Source organism: Pelodiscus sinensis, chromosome 23 (assembly GCF_049634645.1).
Source record: "Pelodiscus sinensis isolate JC-2024 chromosome 23, ASM4963464v1, whole genome shotgun sequence".
Lineage (NCBI taxonomy): Eukaryota > Metazoa > Chordata > Testudines > Trionychidae > Pelodiscus > Pelodiscus sinensis.
The window spans coordinates 224,336-246,330 of NC_134733.1; the positions used below are offsets into that span (position 1 = coordinate 224,336).

General features: G+C 51.3%; 1 protein-coding gene across 13 annotated transcripts in view; it reads left to right on the forward strand.

Moving 5' to 3' along the window:
- The window catches only part of KIF17 (kinesin family member 17), a 196,009-nt gene that overhangs the window by 79,766 nt on the left and 94,248 nt on the right, over positions 1-21,995 (forward strand). For 12 of the 13 annotated variants that reach the window (XR_012897338.1, XM_075906586.1, XM_075906580.1 and 9 more), the window contains 2 exons: positions 1,684-2,136; positions 4,838-4,938. Coding sequence is in view for 12 of the 13 variants with exons in the window: in XM_075906586.1 (XP_075762701.1) it covers positions 1,684-2,136; positions 4,838-4,938 (554 nt within the window). In the remaining variant the exon portion in view is untranslated. The remainder of the gene's footprint in view (positions 1-1,683; positions 2,137-4,837; positions 4,939-21,995) is intronic. The other variant, XM_075906575.1, reaches the window with a different exon arrangement.

The window sequence follows — 21,995 nt, forward strand, 5'->3', positions numbered from 1 at the left end:
ATCCCATAGACTCAACGGCTTTTCTCCCTCTATATACTGGAGCTCTGAGCAATCATACTGCTCTCTGACATACAATGCAACTCCTCCTCCTTTTATCCCCCACCTGTTCTTCCTGAACAGTTTATACTCTTCCATGACAGTGCTCCAGTCATACGGGTCATAACACCATGTCTCCATTATTCCAATCAAATCATAGTTTTTTGACTGGGCCAGGGCTTCTAATTCTTCCTGTTTGTTTCCCAGGCTTCTCGCATTTGTGTACAAACATCTTAGATAACCAGTTGATTGCCCTACCTTCTTCATTTGAATCAGGGGTGCTCCTTTGTTGCTCGTTCCTCTTTTTGTTTCTTCCCGGTATCCGACTTACCCACTTGCCTCAGGGCTTTAGTCACTGTCCCCCAGTTAAAACTAGTTTAAAGCCCTTTTCACTAGGTTTGCAATCCTGCCCGCAAAGATGCTCTTTTCTCTCTTGGTTAGGTGGATCCCCTCTCTTCCTAACAATCTTTGTGCCTGGAACAGAGTCCAATGGTCAAAGACACCAAAACCCTCTCTCCGATACCACCTACGCAACCATGCATTTACTTCCTCAATTCAACGATCCCTACCTGGATCTTTTCCTTCAACAGGGAGGATGTACAAGAATACCACTTGCACTTCAAATTCCTTGATACTTCTTCCCAGCACTACATAATCTGTGACTCGCTCAAGGTCATTTTTGGCTGTATTGTTAGTTCCTACATGGAGAAGCAGTAAGGGGTAGTGATATGAAGGTTTGATCAGTTTCGGAAGAGTCTCGATCACATCCTGAATGTGAGCTCCCAGTAAGCTGCACACTTCGAGATTCCAGGTCTGGATGTCAGATGGATTACTCAGTCCCTCTTGGGAGGGAGTCCCCGATCATCGCCACCTGTTGTCTTTTTTTGGGGTGGGGGCGGTCGTGGAACCCCCATCCCTAGGACTACATATCCCATGCCTTCTGGTGGATTGTGTACCCTTCTGATTTCTTCCCTGAGAGGTTTCTGCCAAAGCATTCTCCACCACAGTGCCTGTGGAGAGATTCTGAAAGTGTTTACTTACCTTTACAGGAAATTTGGTTCCCCCAATCCTTTTTCTGTAATCCGCTTGAACTGATCTTCCTTTCTGGCAATTCACATCCTCTGAGGCTTGTACTACCTCTGTCTCTCTCCTGACCTTCCTGAATTCACACCTCCTTGACTTGACTGTCATTTCCATTCTCACTTATTTCCACCCCTTTCATTTCTCTCTCCCTGGCTAGCATTTATCATTTAACTCCATGAAATATCCTGGGGGACAGTTTGTATGAAAGAACCTTTACAAGGTGCTGAGTTTCTTCTGCTAAGTGCTGTGTACCCTCATCTTCCACTGAAGCTTATGGGAGCTGAAAGTGCTTATGAGATCAGAAGCTAAAGCGGCTCAAGACATTTTGCTGTGTAATTTGGGAACCGAGGCCTTGATTCAGCAAAATAGGTAAGCACATGATTTCAATGAGATTAAAGTATGTGATTCAAGTTAAGGCTGTGTATAAGTGCACTGCTGAATTGGGGCCTATATGCTTACAAAAATCTATGGCTCAAAATGAAATATGGTGCCAAAAGGCAAGATATCTGGTTTTTGATGAAGTTGTTCCTTAAAAGAACTTGAACCAACATTATTTTCTTACAGATGAAAGAGGAGAGGATCACCTTAGGGCTGCGAAACTTAACCTAGTGGATCTGGCTGGAAGTGAGAGGCAGTCCAAAACTGGAGCTACAGGAGAGCGTCTCAAAGAGGCCACCAAAATTAACCTCTCTCTCTCAGCACTGGGCAATGTCATCTCAGCTCTGGTAGATGGCAGGTGCAAACACATTCCCTATCGAGACTCAAAGCTGACCCGGTTGCTGCAGGACTCCCTTGGGGGAAATACAAAGACCCTCATGGTGGCCTGTCTGTCTCCTGCTGATAACAACTATGACGAGAGCCTCAGCACTTTGCGCTATGCAAACCGGGCAAAGAACATCAAGAACAAGCCCCATATCAATGAGGATCCCAAGGATGCTCTGCTAAGAGAATATCAGGAGGAGATCAGGAAGCTGAAGGCAATTTTGGCTGAACAGATGAATACAAATAATGTGTCAGGTACAATGCACTTGAACTGTTCCAGAATTGCTATATCATTAGCCAGAAAATTACACCGTTAATATGCAGGGTGCACATTGGCATTTCTCCCCAACCTCCCTCCTATTTGTTGGGGAAGGCTCTTTTCAGTCCAACGCCAGCAGCTTTGTCCTTTGGATAAGATGGGGGTTAGAGTGGGAACAGCCTGTTTTTTGGATGGGATGGGTATAATATAGGAGGTTTCTGAAGCACTGCTAGAAGGGTCAAGTCAGGGCAAATTGCTTAGAGATGGAGCTGCTTACAGCCCAAGACTGTGATCCTCCACTATAAGGCACACCGAACCAGCATGTTCACCACTCAGGCTAGCAAAAAGTCACATAAGTTCTCCCTAGACATTCCAGCTTTTCTGTGAACCACTTCTTACACAGATGAGATGTTATGAAAACCAGTCTCACCAAATCTGAATAGGTTCTTCTGATCCCAAAGGAAAAAATAAAAGGTTGAGAGTAAAATTGTTAAAATTAAATTATGTACACCAATAACAAAATTCTTGGTGCAGGCTTGTAGCAGAGATTAAGTAATCTCTGGAATACATCCTTTGTTAAGATAGGTATTTAGTCCTTTCAGGCTCAGTTCATAGCAAAGATGTTCTAGAAGAGATGAGCTGGAATGAAGACAAAAATAGAGGAGCCCTCAGGGCTCTCTTTTTACCTTTGCCTATGTGTGAAAGCATGTCCCAAGATGCAGTTTGTCACTTGAGCAAGTCACCTATCCATGCATGACACAGTCCTTTTTAGGTAGCAGCCATGGCTTACATGATGGTCTGAACACACTGCAAAGTTCCTCAGATATGGATTGACACCTATTCAGGCTCATTGTCAGGGAAATACTGCTATTCAGTTGACTAGCAACTCTTTTACAATAAGTTGGCCAAGTCCCCTGTTGAAGCAAACATTTGAAATACAAATACATAGCCAATACTCATAACTTCAAATAAAAATGATACATGCATATGAATAGTTTAAACAGAATCAATGAAGGGAGCTGCACAGGGACTATGAAGCTTGAAACATTTACAAGATTATTGCTCTGTTCAACCATACCTCTTGCTTACATCCCTGCAGCTTTACACTGGGGTAAATAGGTAGCATTCTCCAGCAGTTATAGCAGGGGATGAGGCATCAGGACTTGAGGTTCTGTTCTCAGCTCTGCTGATAATTTTCTGTCTGACTAAGACAAGTTCAATAATATTTATGTGCCTCAGTATCCTCAATGGTAAAATCAGAATAAAAATGATCTACCTCCCTGAGTGAATAGTTAGAAACCAAGTAGAGGAAGACTAATTCCGTGGTCACCAACTGGTCGATTGCAATCGACTGGTCCATCGTGAGGCCTTGACCAGTCGATCGTGAGGCATTCAGGCCCCCCTCCCGAGAAGCCCCACTACCTCCCTCCAGCGTAGTGCCAGCTTCCTGTTGGGTGGATGGACATACTGCCTGCTTCGCACCACTTCCGGGAGTTCCGGAAGTGCGCTGGCTGCTCCCCTCCCACAGCTCTGTGGCGTGCCGGGCGTGCTGCGGGAGGAGGCGTTGGCCCTGGAGGAGGAACACAGCGGCTTCCCTGTACCACAGGAGGGGTGAGTTGAGCACAGGGGTTTCCCTGTGCCGCGGGAGCAGGGGTTGGCCCCGGGGCAGGTGCACACGGGGATTTGGCAGTGCTGCGGTGGGTGGGGGTCGGCCACAGAGGAGGCATGTGCCAGCTTCCCTCTGGGAGAGGGGGAGAATCATGGGAGGAGGCAGGTGTAGGGGACTCTCTGCCCCCACTGGACCCCTGTTCCCTCTCCCTTCTCCCCACCCTCAGAAACCTGTCCCCACTGGCACCCTTTTAGTGGAAGAGCAAACATGATCTTTCGGTCACCCTTATATTCCTCTTTCCATAAGGAATAAGGGGGCTTAGAAAAGAAAGGGTTTTTCTGACATTTGGTCCAGTCTAGACAGGTCAAATGTTAGAAAAACTTCTTCCTACAGAAGAATTGCGGGGGGAAAAAAGCAGCAGTATAAGAGTTGGGGATAGCAAGTAATGGAGAGTAGGAGAGTGGAGAGAGCAGGGCTTCAAGGAAGGAGCAGGGCATCAAGGAAGAGTCAGGGCAGTAGATCTTGACTTGTTCTGTCATTTAAAAAGTGATCTTGGGTGTAAAAAGGTTGAAGACCACTGCTCTAATTAATGCTATATTCTAAGCATCTCTCACTCTTGCCTTTACTGCCATAGTCCTTTCACATCACTATTCCCAGTACAGCTCTCAGAAATGTGGATTCACTGCCCAGGGAATGATGCCTTTCTATGCTGAAGGGTTTAGTGTCCCACATGGTAAATTTCCCATTGTCAGTCTGGCTATAGGCAGAGATCATACTATTGTAGCACTCAGTTATACCCTGGAAAATAATAGCTAGAACCTACGTAGACTAGACAATATTATCCTCAGCCTTTTACATTCTTGGAAGCAAGCTGTTTAAAACATTGTCATTCCACACAACAATTACGTTCTCTCAGGTGGAGTCCCAGCACACAGCATTCTGTGGACTGTTTTATGTGAGCACAATTTATAGTAGTGTCTAAACTTGCACATTCCCGGTTATCTGTGAGGCTCCTTCTGTTGTTTATCTTCCCAATGATCTTCGGACAATTCTCTGTAGTAGGTCAGTGATTTTTCTCCTTTCCTTAGTAGGGCTGTTACCTGCTGAGACTACTCAGCTGGAACTGAAGCCAGCTCTCCTACCTGACTTCCAGCCAGATGTCGAGGCAGAGAAGCAGCTGATCAGAGAAGTAAGCCAAGGAGCATGATCCCCAAGTTGTTTCCTGCTACAGTTTGCACACTTTTATAATCCTCAGCATAAAGGGGTGCTGTGTGACTTTCTCAGTACATGCACCTCAATCTTTGGTCTTATACCACAGACAGAATCTGTGTTGTTGGAGATCGTGTTACAATACTGTTGTTTCTCAACATTCAGAGCTGTCCCATTCATAGGACAGTCCCAGGCCTCACACTTGGAGCAGTCATGTGCTTCAGAGGGTCATAAAGCCTGGACAGCACAGGGACCAGCAGCAGAGTGACTAGCCCTGCTCTGCCTCACTAGCTCCCAGCATCGTTCAGGAGAGGAGGGGTCAGGGGCTCTGGGAAGAATGGGGGCCAAGCAGGAGCAAGAAGTGGTGGGCTGGGGATTGAGCCTGGGACAGAGGTGGATGTCTCAGGCCCAGCACCCCTATAGGACAGCACTGCCAACATTGTTCCATTTTGCTTTGGGGATGGGATAGAATTGGGTTCTCTGCATGGTTTAAATTGCATTGTAGAGATGCCTTAGCTTTCAGCATTCCCTGCTATTCCAGTGAATCTCCTTTCACGAAAGAGTCCAGTGATCCTGATGTGTCTAACAATTGAGCCACGTCCTGAGCTTTCTAGTCACTCCTTACTTAGGCTTTGTTTACACTACTTTTTAAAGTGTAGTTGCAGCAGCACTGCTGTGACAGCACTTTAACACAGCAGTGTGATCAAGGCATTAGCACTGGGAGAAAGATCTTCCAGCGCTGTCGGTAAACCACCTCCATGGGGAGTAGTTAATAGCGCTGAGAACCTGTTTACATTTGCACTTTGCAGCACTGTAACTTGTTGTGCTGTCAAGGCTTTTCCTCACACTAGCATGACAAAATGCAGAAGTGGGGGCTCGCAAGAGCACCCCAAAAACCTTGTCTCTACAGGCTTTGGTACAAAACTTCTCCCCAAAATCATAATACCTGGATTTTGGATAATATCTACTACCACCACTCAAGTAATTCCACAAAAAAAGTCAGGGAAGAGATCATTTGGGAAATCTCTTCCCTAAGGTAAAACTAGGACACCACACTGAACCAATACCAGGTAACTAGGAACAAAGAAAACAAATGTTTATTATCAAAACAAAACTACAGTTGTGAGCATAATAAAGGGCCTAGATGAAAAAGAGCCACCAATTGATTTAGATACTCGGGAAGAAAAGTCCTTGGGTTAGAAAGCTTCCATTACAAAAAGGAGAGAGAAAACACCACTTTAAATAGCTCAGACATCAAACCCAAATTCCCAAACCATAAAACAATAAAACCTGACAGACTATCTGAACTTTGCCCTACTTACACATTGTGAGAAATCTTTTGTTGGAGAGAGATGTGCCTCCCAGCTCCCTGTTACTTGGAAGAAAATGCTCTGACTCAGACAAAAGAGGGCAAAGATAAAAATTCCTTTGTCCCAGTTTGAAATCCCCACGTGCATTGCTATTGGCTGACCAGATACCTGGGTAGGGACAGGAGACATAGTTAATCCTTTAGTCACCAGATGCTGGTCAGCTTTCCTGATTATGACACGCCCCCTCCCAAATCACAGATGGTGCTAGACAGCTTCGGGCCACACTGGCTGTGATTTCTTCTTGGAGGTCTGGGATAAAACATAGTTCATAAGTACATTCACACTTGGAATACATGCAAATCAAGCAAAACCCTTCCACATCTGTGGAGTACCATGACTGACATACAGAGAGAGTCCTAAGTACATGAATCTGGAAATGCCTCTCAGGAGTGGGCATCAGCTACTTTGTTAGAGGCTTCTTAAATGTGTTGTACCTCAAAGTCAAAGTCTTGAAGAGCTAAACTCCACCGAAGGACTTTCTTGTTGGTCGTTTTGACTGAATGAAGCCACTGAAGAGCAGAATTGTCAGTTTGCAGATGAAAACGTCACCTCCACACATACGGTCTTAGCTTCTCTAGCTAAGCACTGCATAGCACTCCTTCTCTGAGACAGACCGGTGACTTTCTCTTTAAGACAATTTTTTGCTGAGAAACACGACAGGGTAAAGTTCTTGATCTGATCCTTTCTGCATCAAAACTGCCCCACACCCCGCTCAGATGTATCTGTGGTGACAACGAAAGGCTTGTCATAGACTGAGGCCCTCAGCACAGGGTCAGACATAAGGGCAGCCTTAAGCTAGTTAAAAGCTTCCTGGAACTTGTCAGTCATTTGACCCCGTTAGGTTGTCTTTTTCTGGTATCCCAGACCCTTGTTCTGCCCACTATCCCATAGTTTAGGGGCTGCAGTAGAAGACTCACTCACCTTGTTTCAGCGTTTGGCCTTTTGTCCCTCAGCAAAACAACAGAGTGTTGGGCCCTTGCCCCGGACCAGTCAGGGCTGAGTAAAAAAAATCCTTCTCTGGCCTCTTGGGGATATGAGCCTCTCACCTTCCCCTGCAGCCTTTAGCAGGGCTGGTGTTGCTCCTTGCTCAGCTTCTCTGAATCTCCATATCACTTGTTTGTTTTGTTCCGTTCCGTTCCTCTCCACCTCCACTCTCCAAACTCCTTCTCCACTCTCTACACCCTCCTGCACAGGGAGGGTTTTTAAAATGGTCTCATGGCAGCCTGAATCAGCTTCAGCTGGCCCTTAATTGATTGGTAGCAGCCCTGTCTCAGCTGCCCCTCATTAACCAGGGCAGTTGCTGTTCCTTTTGTAAGAGGGGCCTCTCTCCCCTTCTACCAAGCCCTTTATCCTGCTCTGTCACACTGGTTAGATCTGTTAGTGGTGCACCGATCTCACTGTAGTATGGTACAAATCGCCTGTAATACCCGGCCAAGCCTAAGGATTGGACCTGTTTTTTTTTACTTAGGGACAGGCCAGTTTAGGATAGCCTCTACCTTAGCCTGTAGCCTCCCTTATGTGTTGGAAGACAGCTCGGAGGTGTTCTAGGTGTTCTGCTCATGAATCAGAGAATACGGCCACATCGTCCAGATAGGCCACTGCAAATTCTCCAAATCCGGCTAATAGAATGTCCACAACTCTTTGGAAGGTTACAGGCTCATTGTGCAGCCCGAAAGAAAGAACATTAAACTCATACAGTCCTGCGTATGTAGTGAAGGCTGATTTTTTCCTTTGGCTGCTTCCTCAAGAGATACCTGCCAGTACCCCTTGGTTAAGTCTAGGATGGAGATGAACTGGACACGCCCCAATTTCTCCAGTAGCTCATCTGTGCATGGCATGGGGTAGTTGTCTGGGCGAGTTACAGCATTTAGCTTACGGTAGTCCATGCAAAAGTGGATTTCCCCATCCGGTTTGGGAACTAGGACCACTGGAGAAGCCCATGCGCTCTCCGAAGTGCGAATAATACCCATCTCTAGCACGTCCTTGATCTCCCTCTCTATAGCCGCCTTGGCTGAAGAAGCCGAAGTAGGGTTGGGCCCTGACAGGGCAAGCATCACTTGTGTCAATGGAGTGAAATGCCCGTTCAGTCTGTCCCAGGGTGGCTGAGAACACTGGGGTGAACTGGGTGCACAGATGCATGATCTGCCGTCACTACTCATGACCAAGGCTCAGGGAGAGGCTTACCTCTTCTACTCTGCGCTTGCTTTTCCCATCGTAGCAGGCTCTCTCAGGCCACTCCGCGTCCTCTTTCTCCTGGGCTGTTACCTGAAGAACCTTGACTTCTTGGGTATAAAAGGTCTTTAAAGAGTTGACATGATAGACCTTAGGCTTAAGGTCAGGGTCAGGGAATGCTATGAGGTAATTCACCGTCCCTAGGCGCTCTTGGACTGTGAATGGTCCATCCCAGGATGCTTCCATTTTATTTGCCTTGAGTGCCTTCAGTACCATGACTTGCTCACCTACCTTGCAGGGCCGTTCTTGAAGGAACAGAAGTTTGACACTGTATAGATCCAAGCACAAGGGTTTATTAAGCACAGTGCTAGTGGAGTATCACTTCGCTTATTTTGGATCAGTGAAACTGCCAAACAATGGATTGCTATAGATTACATAGGGTGGCAATGGGCGGAGAGAAGTGATGGGGTGGGAGTTCCCGAGCCCCTGGATAGGTTCTAGCAGCAAGGCATAATGAGCATAATAAGCCAATCTAAAAGATTACATCATTGCTCCACCCATAGCTCAGGTTAACATGTTTGCTATTACACAGGTGTTATCCCTCAAACTTTTCCTCTTACAAGATGTCAGCTAAATCGTGATTTCAGGTCCATAAAAATGACGGTGGCCCACAAGTACATTCCTAGAGAGTCTTAAAGCAAAAAGAACAGTAAACAGTACACAGCAATGACCATTGTGTATAGTTTATCAGTGCATCCTCTTGAGCTCGGGTTGACATCTGTGAAGGAAGATGCCATCACTCAGGCTGACGTGCTAGCCCTCTCCCTGAACTCTGGTTGGCATTCAGGAAGTATGAACTTGTTATCTCTTTCTGAATCACAGAATCTCAGAGGCCCCTCTCTGAATCACATGCCCGTAACTCATGATAAGTCCTCAATTACTGCTCCCCATCTGGGGTTGTGCTGTCTTAGCTTGTTTATGGCTGATTAAACAAACATGTCTGTTTCTTGCTTATCTCAGCTTTTCATTAGCCATGTATTGTCCATTGTTAACTAGGCCTCATGCTTCAGATCAGGCCCGTGGAGTCTGGGCATATGTGAAACATTCTTAACAGAGACTGTGGTCAAGATCTTACATACATATTATTGGGATTTTGGTCTTTCAGTTCTCTGGCACGTTTATCATACCAGGCCTTTTGCTCTTGCTAAGCATCCTGCAAGTTCTTCTTCGAGTAGTGTCCCCGTGGGTGCTCCACTGTAGGTGAAGGGTCGCCCTGAGCCTCAGATTGGAGCTTTCTATAGCAGTTTCCCCTGTTGAGCCATTCATGCCCAGGAGGCGTCTCGAGCCCTTCCCGCCTCCTGAGGAGCGTGACTCAACCCCCTCCCTTTCAGTTCCTCTTGAACCCTCGTCAGCAGACGGAGCAAACAGGAGCTCCCTGTCAGACTCTCTGACTACTTTTCTCTCCCTAGTTTAGTCATAGTTCTTTCCCCTGTTATCCCAAGTTACCTTTCCTTGTTTCTTTAAAAAAAAACAACCCCAAAACCTAGTAATAAGAAGAATACACTTACCTAAATTCCCCCTCAGGGGGCTTGAACCCATCTTAAACCGGGACTCTGAGGTACCGGTGTTCTCACAGCTGTTCAACACAGGAAAGAAAGAAGGGTACGTCTACACTACAGCGCTAGTTCGAACTAACTTAGTTCGAATTAGTTAATTCGAACTAAGCTAGTTCGAACTAGCGCATCTAGAACTAAAAACTAGTTCGAACTAGCGTTTTGCTAGTTCGAACTAGCACGTCCACACTGATTGGACGCAGGGGGGCATTTAAGGGCAGCTGAAACCGGTTCTGGCAGGGCATCAGGTCAGCAGTTGCTTTGTGTGGCTGCTGTCTGAGGCTATCTGAGGCTCGTGCTTAAAGGGACCCCCCTGGACAGCCGGTTCTCAGCTTTTCCTGCTTGCTTGCCAACCTCGCCGAGGGACAGCAAAGCGTCGGTCTCTGTGCCCGTCTGTGTCGGTGCTTCCCTTCGGGGGGGACCGCCGCAGGTGGCAACATGGAGCCACGGCTCGCCCTGCACCTTCTGGTGCACGTTCTGGACTTGCTGCTGCAAGCCTGCCACCAATGGCTTGAGGCTGCCTGGCACCACCTGGGGAACGTCAGCCCCCTGCCTCTCCGCCTGGCCGCCCTGGGGGCCGTGGAGGAGCCGCGGCGGCGCCCCGGCACCGGCGTGCCCCGCCGCATCTGGCGTCTGGACACCAGCACCGACTAGTGGGACCGCATCGTCCTGGAGCGCTGGGACGACCGACAGTGGACCCAGAACTTTAGGATGAGGAGGGACACCTTCCTGGAGCTCTGCGAGTGGCTCGCCCCTGCCCTGCAAAGAAGGGACACTCGCATGAGGCCCGCCATCCCCCTCCAGAAGCGGGTGGCCATCGCCCTCTGGAAGCTCTCCACGCCGGACAGCTACCGATCCGTCGGGAACCAGTTCGGAGTGGGGAGATCCACTGTCGGAGCAGTGCTCATGCAGGTACGGCGCTCATCGGCCACCGAGCCGGGGGGGAGGGGGGCTGCGAGGAGGGGATGGGCCGCCCCAGGGACAAAGGGGGGGGCGGGAGGAGGCGAAGGCGCCCCGCACCGGAGGGGTCGGGCTGTCCCGGCCGTACTACACGCCGCCAGGGGGGTTGCTTCCGGGAGTGGGGCGCGGGGCACTGCCAGGACACGCACGCTCCCAGCCACCCGGGCGCCCCACTGATTGACGCTTTGCTGTGTCTCTCTCCGCAGGTGGTCAAGGCCATCAACCGGGTGCTGCTCCGCAGGGTGGTCCGCCTCGCCGACCCGGACGCCGTCATCCGGGGATTCGGCGCCCTCGGCTTCCCCAACTGCGGGGGGGCCATCGACGGGACGCACATCCCCATCCGTGCCCCGGAACACCAGGCGTCCCGTTACGTGAACCGCAAGGGGTACTTCTCCGTCATCCTGCAGGCCGTGTGTGACCACCGGGGACAGTTCACGGACATAAATGTGGGCTGGTCCGGCAAAGCACACGACGCACGGGTGTACCGCAACTCCTCCGTGTGCCAGCGGCTGCAGGACGGGACCTTCTTCCCCGACCGCCACATCAGGGTCGGGGACGTGGACATGCCCGTGTGCCTGGTGGGGGATGCCGCCTACCCACTGCAGCCGTGGCTCATGAAGCCCTACACGGGGCACCTCAATCCCTCCCGCCAGGCCTTCAATAACAGGCTGAGCAGGGCCCGCATCGTGGTGGAGGGGGCCTTCGGGCGACTGAAAGCCCGCTTTCGATGCCTCCTCACCCGTCTGGACCTGGCCGAGCACAACATCCCTCCCGTGGTGGCGGCATGTTGTGTGCTCCACAATTTGTGTGAGCGGAAGGGGGAGGCTTTCCTGCCAGCGTGGATGGCTGAGGCTGACCGCATGGCTGGACACTACGGTCAGCCCCGCACCGCCGCTGTCCGGGAAGCCCAGCGGGGGGCCATCCGGATCCGGGAAGCCCTGCGGGAGAGCTTCCAGGTGGAGGAGGAGGAGGACTGACCTCTCTCTGCATGCCCCACCGGGGCCTTCTTCCACCCTACCCCCCCTTCCCCTTTCCCCTCCCTACCTACTGTCAAATAAAGACACCTGTTTTTCAAACAAAAACGTCTGTTTATTTCACAGAACTGGGGTGGGGGAGGGAGGAATGAAGGTGGGAGAAGGGAGGGGGAAACCTGGGACGAGGGAGCTGGAAGGGGAGGGGAGGGAAGGGAGGAAGGGAAAGGAAAGCTCAGGGGTGGGAGTCCGGCTGCCTCTCCCGTCTCGCCACACTGCGGGTCCTGGGGCGTCGGTGGGGAATGGTTGTGGAGGGGGGGGCAGAGAGGACAGGGGGTGTGGAGGAAGCAGGAGCGGAAGCAGGAGCGGAAGCAGGAGGAGCAGGGGGAGCAGGGGGAGCAAGAGGGGGAGCAAGAGGGGGAGCAGGGGGAGGAGGAAATGGAAAGCGGTCCAGCAGGCTCTGGAGGTGGCCTCGCAGGGCACGGCCCTGCTCCTCCAGGGCCTCCAGACTCCTCCGGCGCAGCCTGAGGTCCTCCTGGACCCAGTGGTCCTGGAGACGGAGCTGTCGGTCCAGGAACCGGAGATGCCGCCTCTGGTAGTCCTCCTGGTTCCTGGCTGTCCTGCTTGCCCGGGCGCGGGCGGCTGCTGCAGGCGGTGTGGTGCGCCCTGCAGGCCCCGGTGCTGCAGCTGTGGTGCAAGAAGACCAGCGGTCAATTACCCCAGGGGCCCAGGTGTGTGAAACCCAGCTCCCCTCTGCAAGGCCAGGGCCCCTGCAGGATCCCCAGCTGCTGCTCCGTGGTGGGCAAGGCCCAGGCGCATGGTCCCGGGGCTCCCTCTCGCCCCAGCCCCCCGTACACATAAGGGGAACACGAGGGTACTCACAGGTGGACGCCTCCCCGGCCTCAGACGATGCAGGCGAGCGGCTCTGTGGGGTGCCTCGGGGGTCCCGGGTCCTGGGAAGGCTGGCGGCAGGCTCCTGGCTCTCAGAGCCCTCTTCCTCCTCCTCCGTGTCCAGGAGCGGTCCCTCTGCCCCGGGGTCAATCACGTCCCGGGGGGCAGGGATGGCATGAGGCCCCAGGATGCGGTCCAGGGCATGGAAGTGGGGGCAGGCCTCCGGGTCAGCCCCTGGCAGGCAGGCCCGGGAGTAGGACTGCCGCAAGTCCTTTATTTTGCAGCGCACCTGCTCCCGGCTGCGCTGGTGGCCCCTGGCGGCCAGACTGGCAGCCATGCGTCCGTAGACGGCCGCGTTCCGGTGGCTAGTGTGGAGATCGTGGACATTGGAGGCTTCCCCCCAAACCTCGATGAGGTCCACGATCTCCGCACTTGACCAGGTGGGCGCCCGCCTTTTGCGCCCCCGGGCAGGCTCCCGGAAGCCACCAGGCTGGTCGTGGGGAGCAGTGGAGGGCTGGGAACCCTCGGATGGCTGGCTCATCCTGTGGCAGGTGCAGGCTGTGCAGGCACAGGTGCTTGCAGCCTTGCAACTGGCACAAAGTGAGTAGCCAGCCCGTGGCCCTTTAAGGGCTCCGGGGCCGGGAGGGGGGCAATAGAGTTTCCCTGGCGTTGGCCAGAGTGGCCACCAGGGAAACCTGGGAAGCTTTAGCCTCCCACTAGTTCGAACTAAAGGGCTACACAGCCCTTAGTTCGAACTAGCTAGTTCGAACTAGGCGTTAGTCCTCGTAAAATGAGGTTTACCTAGTTCGAACTAAGCGCTCCGCTAGTTCGATTCAAATTCGAACTAGCGGAGCGCTAGTGTAGCGCCTAGGAAAGTTAGTTCGAACTAACGTCCGTTAGTTCGAACTAACTTTCTAGTGTAGACATACCCGAAGAGACTTAAAAAAAAAAAAAAAACCCAACACGGAGACTGACAACAACAACAGTAACAGCCAAATAAATACATAGAACAAGCTCAAAGAGGAGAGAACCGGCCATGTCCGGCTCCTCAGGCTTTAAAAAATGCGACCAATGCCAGGATCCTATGCCGGCTTCAGATGGGCATTCAAAGTGCATTCGCTGTTTGGGGGAATATCACTCTCCCCACAGCTGCACTCATTGCAATTCACTCACGGCGAGAGCCAGGAAGGACCGAGAGCTCCGCCTGAGAATGATCTTATTTGAAAAGGCTTTACAGCCCGCTGGGGAACAGGCGGCAACGCGACAAGAGCCTCCCCCACCCTCCAGGAGTGAGCCGAGGGACAGACCCTCACCATCCCGCTCTTTACCATCCTCTTCCTCTCCAAAACATGGAGGAGAGGCACACCAGAGCGGGAGGACCCCTGCCACGAAGGCTTCGGGGCGATCCTCCCACTCCGCACCGGCATCGGGGCGCGCTACGGCTGAGCGGCCCCGGGAGCGCTCCAAGCAGCCGGCACGGCAAGAAAAGCCGGCGCCGAAGCAAACCGCGGTGCCGCTTCAAACCACGGCACCGCTCTCAGCCCGACGCTGCCTCAAGTTTCGGCGGCGCCGAAAGCCGCAGCACAGCTTAAAGCTGCGGTGCCGACTAAAGCCACGGCACCGCAGCAGAGTGAGTCACAGCCTCCTAAGCGCCCGGCACCAGCTTAAACTAAGCAGCATGATGCTGCACTAACGCTGCCAGCACAACCAGACAGGCAGCCAGATGAGACTGCTATGGATCAGCCTCAGCAGGAAACTCACTCACACAGCAGCCTTTACGATCAGTGCCTGCCTTCCACATCTTACTCACCTGGGAAGTCCCCATCAAGGCTATCCCCTCCCAGGTCTACGCCACTCTTATCCGGCCAAGACACTCCTCTTCCTGACGATGACCACCACACGTCTTATTCCTCGAGGCACGCATCACCTAGGCAGTCTCGCTTTCATCATTACAGGGCTCCACCACAACAGAACCCATGGCACCCATACTGGCCTTACCCACCCTCACCTTATCCACCACAATGGGGACCCTGGGGACACTGTGAGCCATGTGGACAACGCTCCCCAACTCACTCCACTCCATCTCAGAGAAGCTTATCTCGACCGCAGCCCCTACCTCCAGCAACTCTTTCGGATGAAGAGGTGGACCGAATCTCTGACAATGAATCAGACAGTCATTCAATAAATGTCACACATTCTGATGCTCCCGATACACAATCAGATGAAGCCATAGTACCATCAGATTCTGCACCAATTGATGACCTAAAACAGTTCCAGGATCTATTCAAGAGGGTAGCAACAAGCCAGAATGTTTCCCTGCAAGAGGTCCAGAAGAAACAATACCAATTGCTAAAAAATCTCCATCCTACATTACATAGCAAGATTGCCCTGCCTATAGACGAGGCAATAATGGAGACCTCGGAAGACCTCTGGAAAACACCTGCATCCATTCAACCAACTAATAAAAGAATCGACAGGAAGTACTTTGTCCCATCAAAAGACAACGACTTTCTCTTTGCACACCCACAACCTAATTCATTAGTCGTAGACTCAGCACAACAACGTGCAAAGCTCCTACAATACAAGTTGGGCAACGCAGACAAGGACCACAAAAAGTTGGACTCTTTTGGCAAGAAGGTATACTCCTCTTCCACCCTACAACTCAGAATATCGAACTACTCAGCTCTTTTAGTAAATCATGACTTTGACAATTACTCGAAACGAGGAGAACTGGTGCCACATCTCCCTGAGTCCAAAAGATCCATCTTGAAAACAATAGTTCATGAGGGCCATATGATCGCCCGCACTGCTCTCCAAACCGCAATGGATGTTGCTGACACCGCAACCCGAATTACAACTACAGCGGTGGTCATACGTAGAGCTTCTTGGCTCCAGTCGTCAGGAGTTCCACGCGATCGCCAGCCTAAAGTGGAAGATCTGCCATTCGACAAGCAAAAGCTATTTGCAGCTACTACAGACGAAATGCTCCATAACAGCAAAAATTCCAAGTCCACACTTCGCACGTTGGGCATGTACACGCCGCCCTATAGACGTGGACGATACACCCCATATAACTCATACAACCGATACCGATATGGGCAATACAATAGACCACAGAGGCCCTATGAAGACACTAGACCAAGGCAACAAGGTCCCAGAAGGCGCCACAACCAGGCCCGCCCACCAACTACCCAACCATCTAAACAACAAATTTGAAGATTTGGTCGAGGGCCTGCAACACCTCTCTTATGATCTACCACGACTTCAACATGGTCATCTATTCACCCACCGTTTGCGGCCATTCCTTCCTCAATGGGAATCCATAACATCGGACCGCTGGGTTTTAGAGATAATTCGAGTGGGCCACACCATCCCATTTACCTCTATCCTCCCTACCCTTCCTCCTATCCCGTCCCTCTTCAGGGACCACTCTCACGAAACCCCTCTAAAACAAGAAATCGATCGACTCCTTCTCATTGGAGCAGTAGAAAGGGTACCCCGAGAGTTCCACGGGAGAGGGTTTTACTCGAACTATTTCTTAACCAAAAAACAAACAGGGGGTTGGAGACCTATATTGGACCTCCGCAAACTGAACAAGTTTCTCAAGAAACAGCATTTCAAGATGGTCACACTCTCCACAATCATTCCTGCGCTAGATCAAGGGGACTGGTTTGCAGCCCTCGACCTCCAAGATGCCTATTTCCATGTAACCATCCACCCCTCGCACAGACGCTACCTACACTTCATGTTGGGACCAGACCACTTCCAGTACAGGGTTCTTCCCTTCGGCCTCTCATCAGCCCCGAGGGTATTTTCGAAGGTACTGGCGGTCGTGACGGCGTATCTCAGACGACAAAATGTCATCATATTTCCCTATCTAGACGACTGCCTTCTAAAGGGAATCTCGTACGCCGAAACGGCCTCTGTGATACATACGACCACGACCCTCCTCAGTCATCTAGGCCTTCTAATCAACCAAGACAAGTCAACTCTGCACCCGGTTCAAGATATAGAGTTCATTGGCGCACGCCTGGACTCAGTTACAGCCCGGGCATACCTACCTCAGCAACGTTTTGCAACTATGCAAGAAATTATAAACGGGATGATTACAGTTCCTACCACCACGGTACTTACATGTCTCCGACTAATGGGGCACATGGCTTCCACCACCTACGTAGTCCACCATGCTCGTCTGCACTTTCGATGTTTTCAGCTCTGGATTGCAACCGTTTATATCCCATCACGACACCCTTGAAACAAAACGGTTACTATCCCACCAGACGTGCTGGCATCCTTACGATGGTGGACAGCGCCAAACAATCTTCTGACGGGGATTCCATTCCAACAAACCGAACCCACTATCCAAATCACCACAGATGCTTCCCTGCTTGGCTGGGGGGCACATATGGATGGTCACGAAGCTCAAGGCAGGTGGTCCCCAAACAAGACACTCTTACATATCAATCTCCTTGAACTGAGGGCAGTAAGGAATGCCTGTGCACACTTTGCCTCCGACATCGCCAATCAGACAGTCCGCATCCTAACGGACAACATCTGCACGATGTTCTACATAAACAGACAGGGTGGAGCCCACTCCTGCTTCTTATGCGCGGAGGCTATTCACCTGTGGAACTCGTGCATCCGCAACCAAGTCACCCTTATAGCATCCTACTTGCCCGGAGTGAACAACATCAAAGCGGACTCACTCAGCCGAAACTTCACCTCGGACCACGAATGGGAGTTACATACGGAGGTGACAAACTCAATTTTCCACCAGTAGGGATGGCCATTGTAGACCTCTTTGCTTCTACCCAGAACACCAAATGTCCCCAATTCTGCTCACGTGTGGGACTTGGCAAACACTCTCTGGGGGATGCCTTCCTGATCAAATGGACAGCCCCCCTACACTACGCCTTTCCTTCCATACCGCTCATCCCAAGAGTTCTGCGCAAGATCCTGAGAGACAAAGCCCTAGTCATCCTGATTGCTCCATCATGGCCTCGCCAAACCTGGTACCCAGACCTTCACAGGCTAGCGGTCCAGCCTCCCTACCCGCTACCGTACCGGATAGACCTACTATCTCAGGACGACAGCAAGATATTGCATCCACAACTCAATACCCTGCATCTTCAGGCATGGCTTCTCTCTGGTTCTCAGAGGTAGAAGATCGCTGCTCCCAGCGAGTAAAAGACATCCTCCTCCACAGCAGGACACAGTCTACTCGGAAAACTTACCAACAGAAATGGACAAGTTTCTGTCAGTGGTGTCAGCGAGCCAAAGTGGAGCCCCGTGCCTCACCACTAGATACCATCCTAGACTACATTCTGGACCTTAAAGCATCAGGACTCTCAATCTCCTCCCTAAGAGTACACCTCTCTGCAATAGCAGCATTTCGTACGTCAGTAGATGGATACTCCATTTTTAACCATCCTATTTCAAAAAGATTCCTCAAGGGACTCCAGAATGTGTACCCACCACATAGGGCCCCACCCCGTTTGTGGGAACTAAATCTTGTTTTGCACGGCTTCTCCCTTATCAACAAGACTCGATATCCTATCAAAGAAAGCTGTCAGATTGGTTTGACATGATTTGTTCTTTACAAATCCATGCTGGCTGTTCCCTATCACCTTATTATCTTCCAAGTGTTTGCAGATGATTTCCTTAATTACTTGCTTCATTATCTTTCCTGGCACAGAAGTTAAACTGACTGCGTCTATAATTTTCTGGTTTGTTCTTATTTCCCTTTTAATAGATGGGCACTATATTTGCCCTTTTCCAATCTTCTGGATTCTCTCCTGTCTTCCATGATTTTCCAAAGATGATAGTTAAAGGCTCAGATACCTCTTCTATCAGCTTCTTGAGTATTCTAGGATGCATTTCATCAGGCCCTGGTGACTTGCAGACATCTAACTTTTCTGAGTGATTTTAACTTGTTCCTTTTTTATTTTATCTTCTAAACCTACTCCCTTCCCACTAGCATTCACTATGTTAGGCATTCCTTTATCAGACTTCTCGGTGAAGACCAAAACAAAGAAGTCATTAAGCATCTCTGCCATTTCCAAGTTTCCTGTTACTGTTTCTCCCTCCTCACTGAGCAATGGGCCTACCCTGTCCTTGGTCTTCCTCTTGCTTCTAATACATTTATAGTATGTCTTCTTGTTTCCTTTTATGCCTGTAGCTACTTTGAGCTGGTTTTCTGCCTTTGCCTTTCTAATCTTGCCCCTGCATTCTTGTATTGTTTGCTTATATTCATCCTTTGTAGTTTGTCCTAGTTACCATTTTATGATCCCTTTTTTATTTTTAGATCATGCAAGATCTCCTGATTAAGCCAAGGCGGTCTTTTGTCGTATTTTCTCTTTCCTATAGCTTGTTTTGGGGCCCTTAATAATGTCCCTTTGAAAAACTGCCAACTCACTTCAGTTGTTTTTCCCCTAAGTCTTGCCTCCCATGGGACTTTACCTACCAGCTCTCCTAGCTTACTAAAATCTGCCTTCCTGAAATCCATTGTCTCTAATTTGCTGTTTTCCCTTCTACCATACCTTAGAATCACGAACTCTGTGATGTCATGATCACTTTCACCCAAGCTGCCTTCCACTTTCAAATTCTCAACCAGTTCCTCCCTATTTGTTAAAATCAAATTGGATACGACTACACTTGCTCCCTAGTTCGAGCTAGGGATGCAAATGTAGCCAACTGAAATTGCTAATGAAGTGGGGATTTAAATATCCCATGCTTCATTAGCATAATCTCACCTGTGCATTATTCTGCACGCCAGCTGATTCAAACCAGGAAGTGCGTTCCGGGACACGTTAGTTCAAACCAAACCCCTTGGTTCAAACTAATGTTACTCCTCATTTTGTCATCACCCTTGTTTTTTACCCCTTTTAGCCTAACCCAGAGACTCTCAACACGTCCGTCTCTTATGTCCATCTCCACCTCAGTTCAAGTGTGTACATTTTTAATACATAAGGCAACATCTCCTCCCTTTTTTCCCCACCAGTCCTTCCTGAGTAAGCTGTACCCTTCTATACCAATATTCCAATCATGTGTGTTATCCCACCAAGTCTCTGTGATGCCAACGATGTCATAGTTGTATTAGCATGTCCAGTTCTTCCTGCTTATTACCAATACTTCTTACATTTGTATATAGGCATCTAAGATAGGGTATGTCTACACTACAAAGTTAATTTGAACTAACAGCCGTTAGTTCGAATTAACTTTCATAGGGTCTATACATGCAAACCACTAGTTCGAACTTAATTCGAACTAGCGGAGCGCTTAATTCGAACTAGGTAAACCTCATTCTACGAGGACTAACACCCAGTTTGAATTAAGTAGTTCGAATTAAGGGCTGTGTAGCCACTTAATTCCAACTAGTTGGAGGCTAGCCTTTCCCAGCTTGCCCTGGTGGCCACTGTGGGCACAACCAGGGAAACTCTTTTGCCCCCCTCCCGGCCCCGGAGCCCTTAAAGGGGCACGGTCAGGCAACGGCGCTCATGCCAGTTGCAAGCCTGCCAGCACCCAGCCAGCAGACCCTGCACCTGGCACAGCGTGAGCCAGCCACCCACTGCCACCCAGCCCTCCGCCTCTTCCCAGGACCAGGCTGGCGGCTCCCAGGAGCCTGCCCGGGGCTGCAAGAGGCGGGTGCCGCCTGGTCTAGTGCAGAGATCGTGGACCTCATCGAGGTTTGGGGGGAGTCCTCCAGCGTCCACGGTCTCCGCACTAGCCCTGGGAACGTGGCCGTCTATAGCCGCAAGGCTGACAGCCTGGCCACCAGAGGCCACATGCGGACCCGGGAGCAAGTCCGCTGCAAAATTAAGGACCTGCGGCAGACCTACTCCAGGGCATCCTAGCCAGGGGCCGACCCGGAGGCATGCCCCCATTACGAGGCCCTGGACCGCATCCTGGAGGCTCATGCAGTGCATGCCCCCTGGGTGGTGATCGACCCCGGGGCAGAGGGACCCATCCTGGACACAGAGGAGGAGGACGCCGAGAGCCAGGACCCTACAGGGAGCCTACCCAGGATCCCTGAGGCACCCCACAGAGCACATCGGCTGTGTCGTCTGAGGCCGGGGAGGGCTCTACATGTGAGTGCCATCATGCTCCCCTTATGTGTCTGGGGAGGGTGGGGGGAGAGGGAGCCCAGGGACCATGTGCCTGGGCCTTGCCCACCATGGAGCAGCAGCTGGGTGTCATGCAGGGGCCCTGGCCCGTTCCCCACACGCCGACCTCACCTTGCAAAGGAGGGCTGGGTTTCACCCACTGTGTCCCCAGGGAGAACTGACCACTGCTTGTTTCACCACAGCCGCAGCACTTGGGACTGCAGGGCGCACCACCCGCCTGCAACAGCCACCCGGACCCGGGCCAACAGGCACACCAGGAACCTGGAGGACTATTACCGGCAGCACCTGCGGCTACTTGAGCACGAGATCCGCATCCAGGAGCACTGGGTCCGGGAGGAACTGCGGCTGCGGCAGCGGAGCTTGGAGGCACTGGAGGAGCAGAGCTGTGCCCTCAGAGGGCACCTCCAGACCCTGGTGGACAGGTTCCTGCCTCCTCCTGCTCCAGCCCCTGCAGCTGCCCCAGCTCTCACTCTTCCTCCCACCCTTGCTCCCGCTCCGGCTTCCTCCGCACCCCTCGTCCCTCCTGCCCTACCCTCCACACCCACTCCCCTCCCAACACCCCCGCACCCGCAGTGCTGCGAGATGGGAGAGCCAGCGGGACTCCCAACCCTGAGCTTTCCCTTCCCTTCCCTTCCCTTCCTCCCCTTCCTCCCCCTTCCAGCTCCCTCCTCTCAGGTTTCCCCCTCCCCTCTCGCAACCTCACTCCTCCCTCCCCCACCCCAGTTATGTACAATAAAGAGAGATTTTTGTTGGCAAAACAGGTGTCTTTATTTTACATTAGGAAGGGGGGTTAGGGAGGGGAAAGGGGAAGGAGGGGAGAGTGGAAGAAGGCCCCAGTGGGGCATGCAGGGAGAGTTCAGTCCTCCTCCTTCACCTGGAAGCTCTCTCACAGGGCTTCCCGGATCCAGATGGCCCACCGCTGGGCCTCCCGGATGGC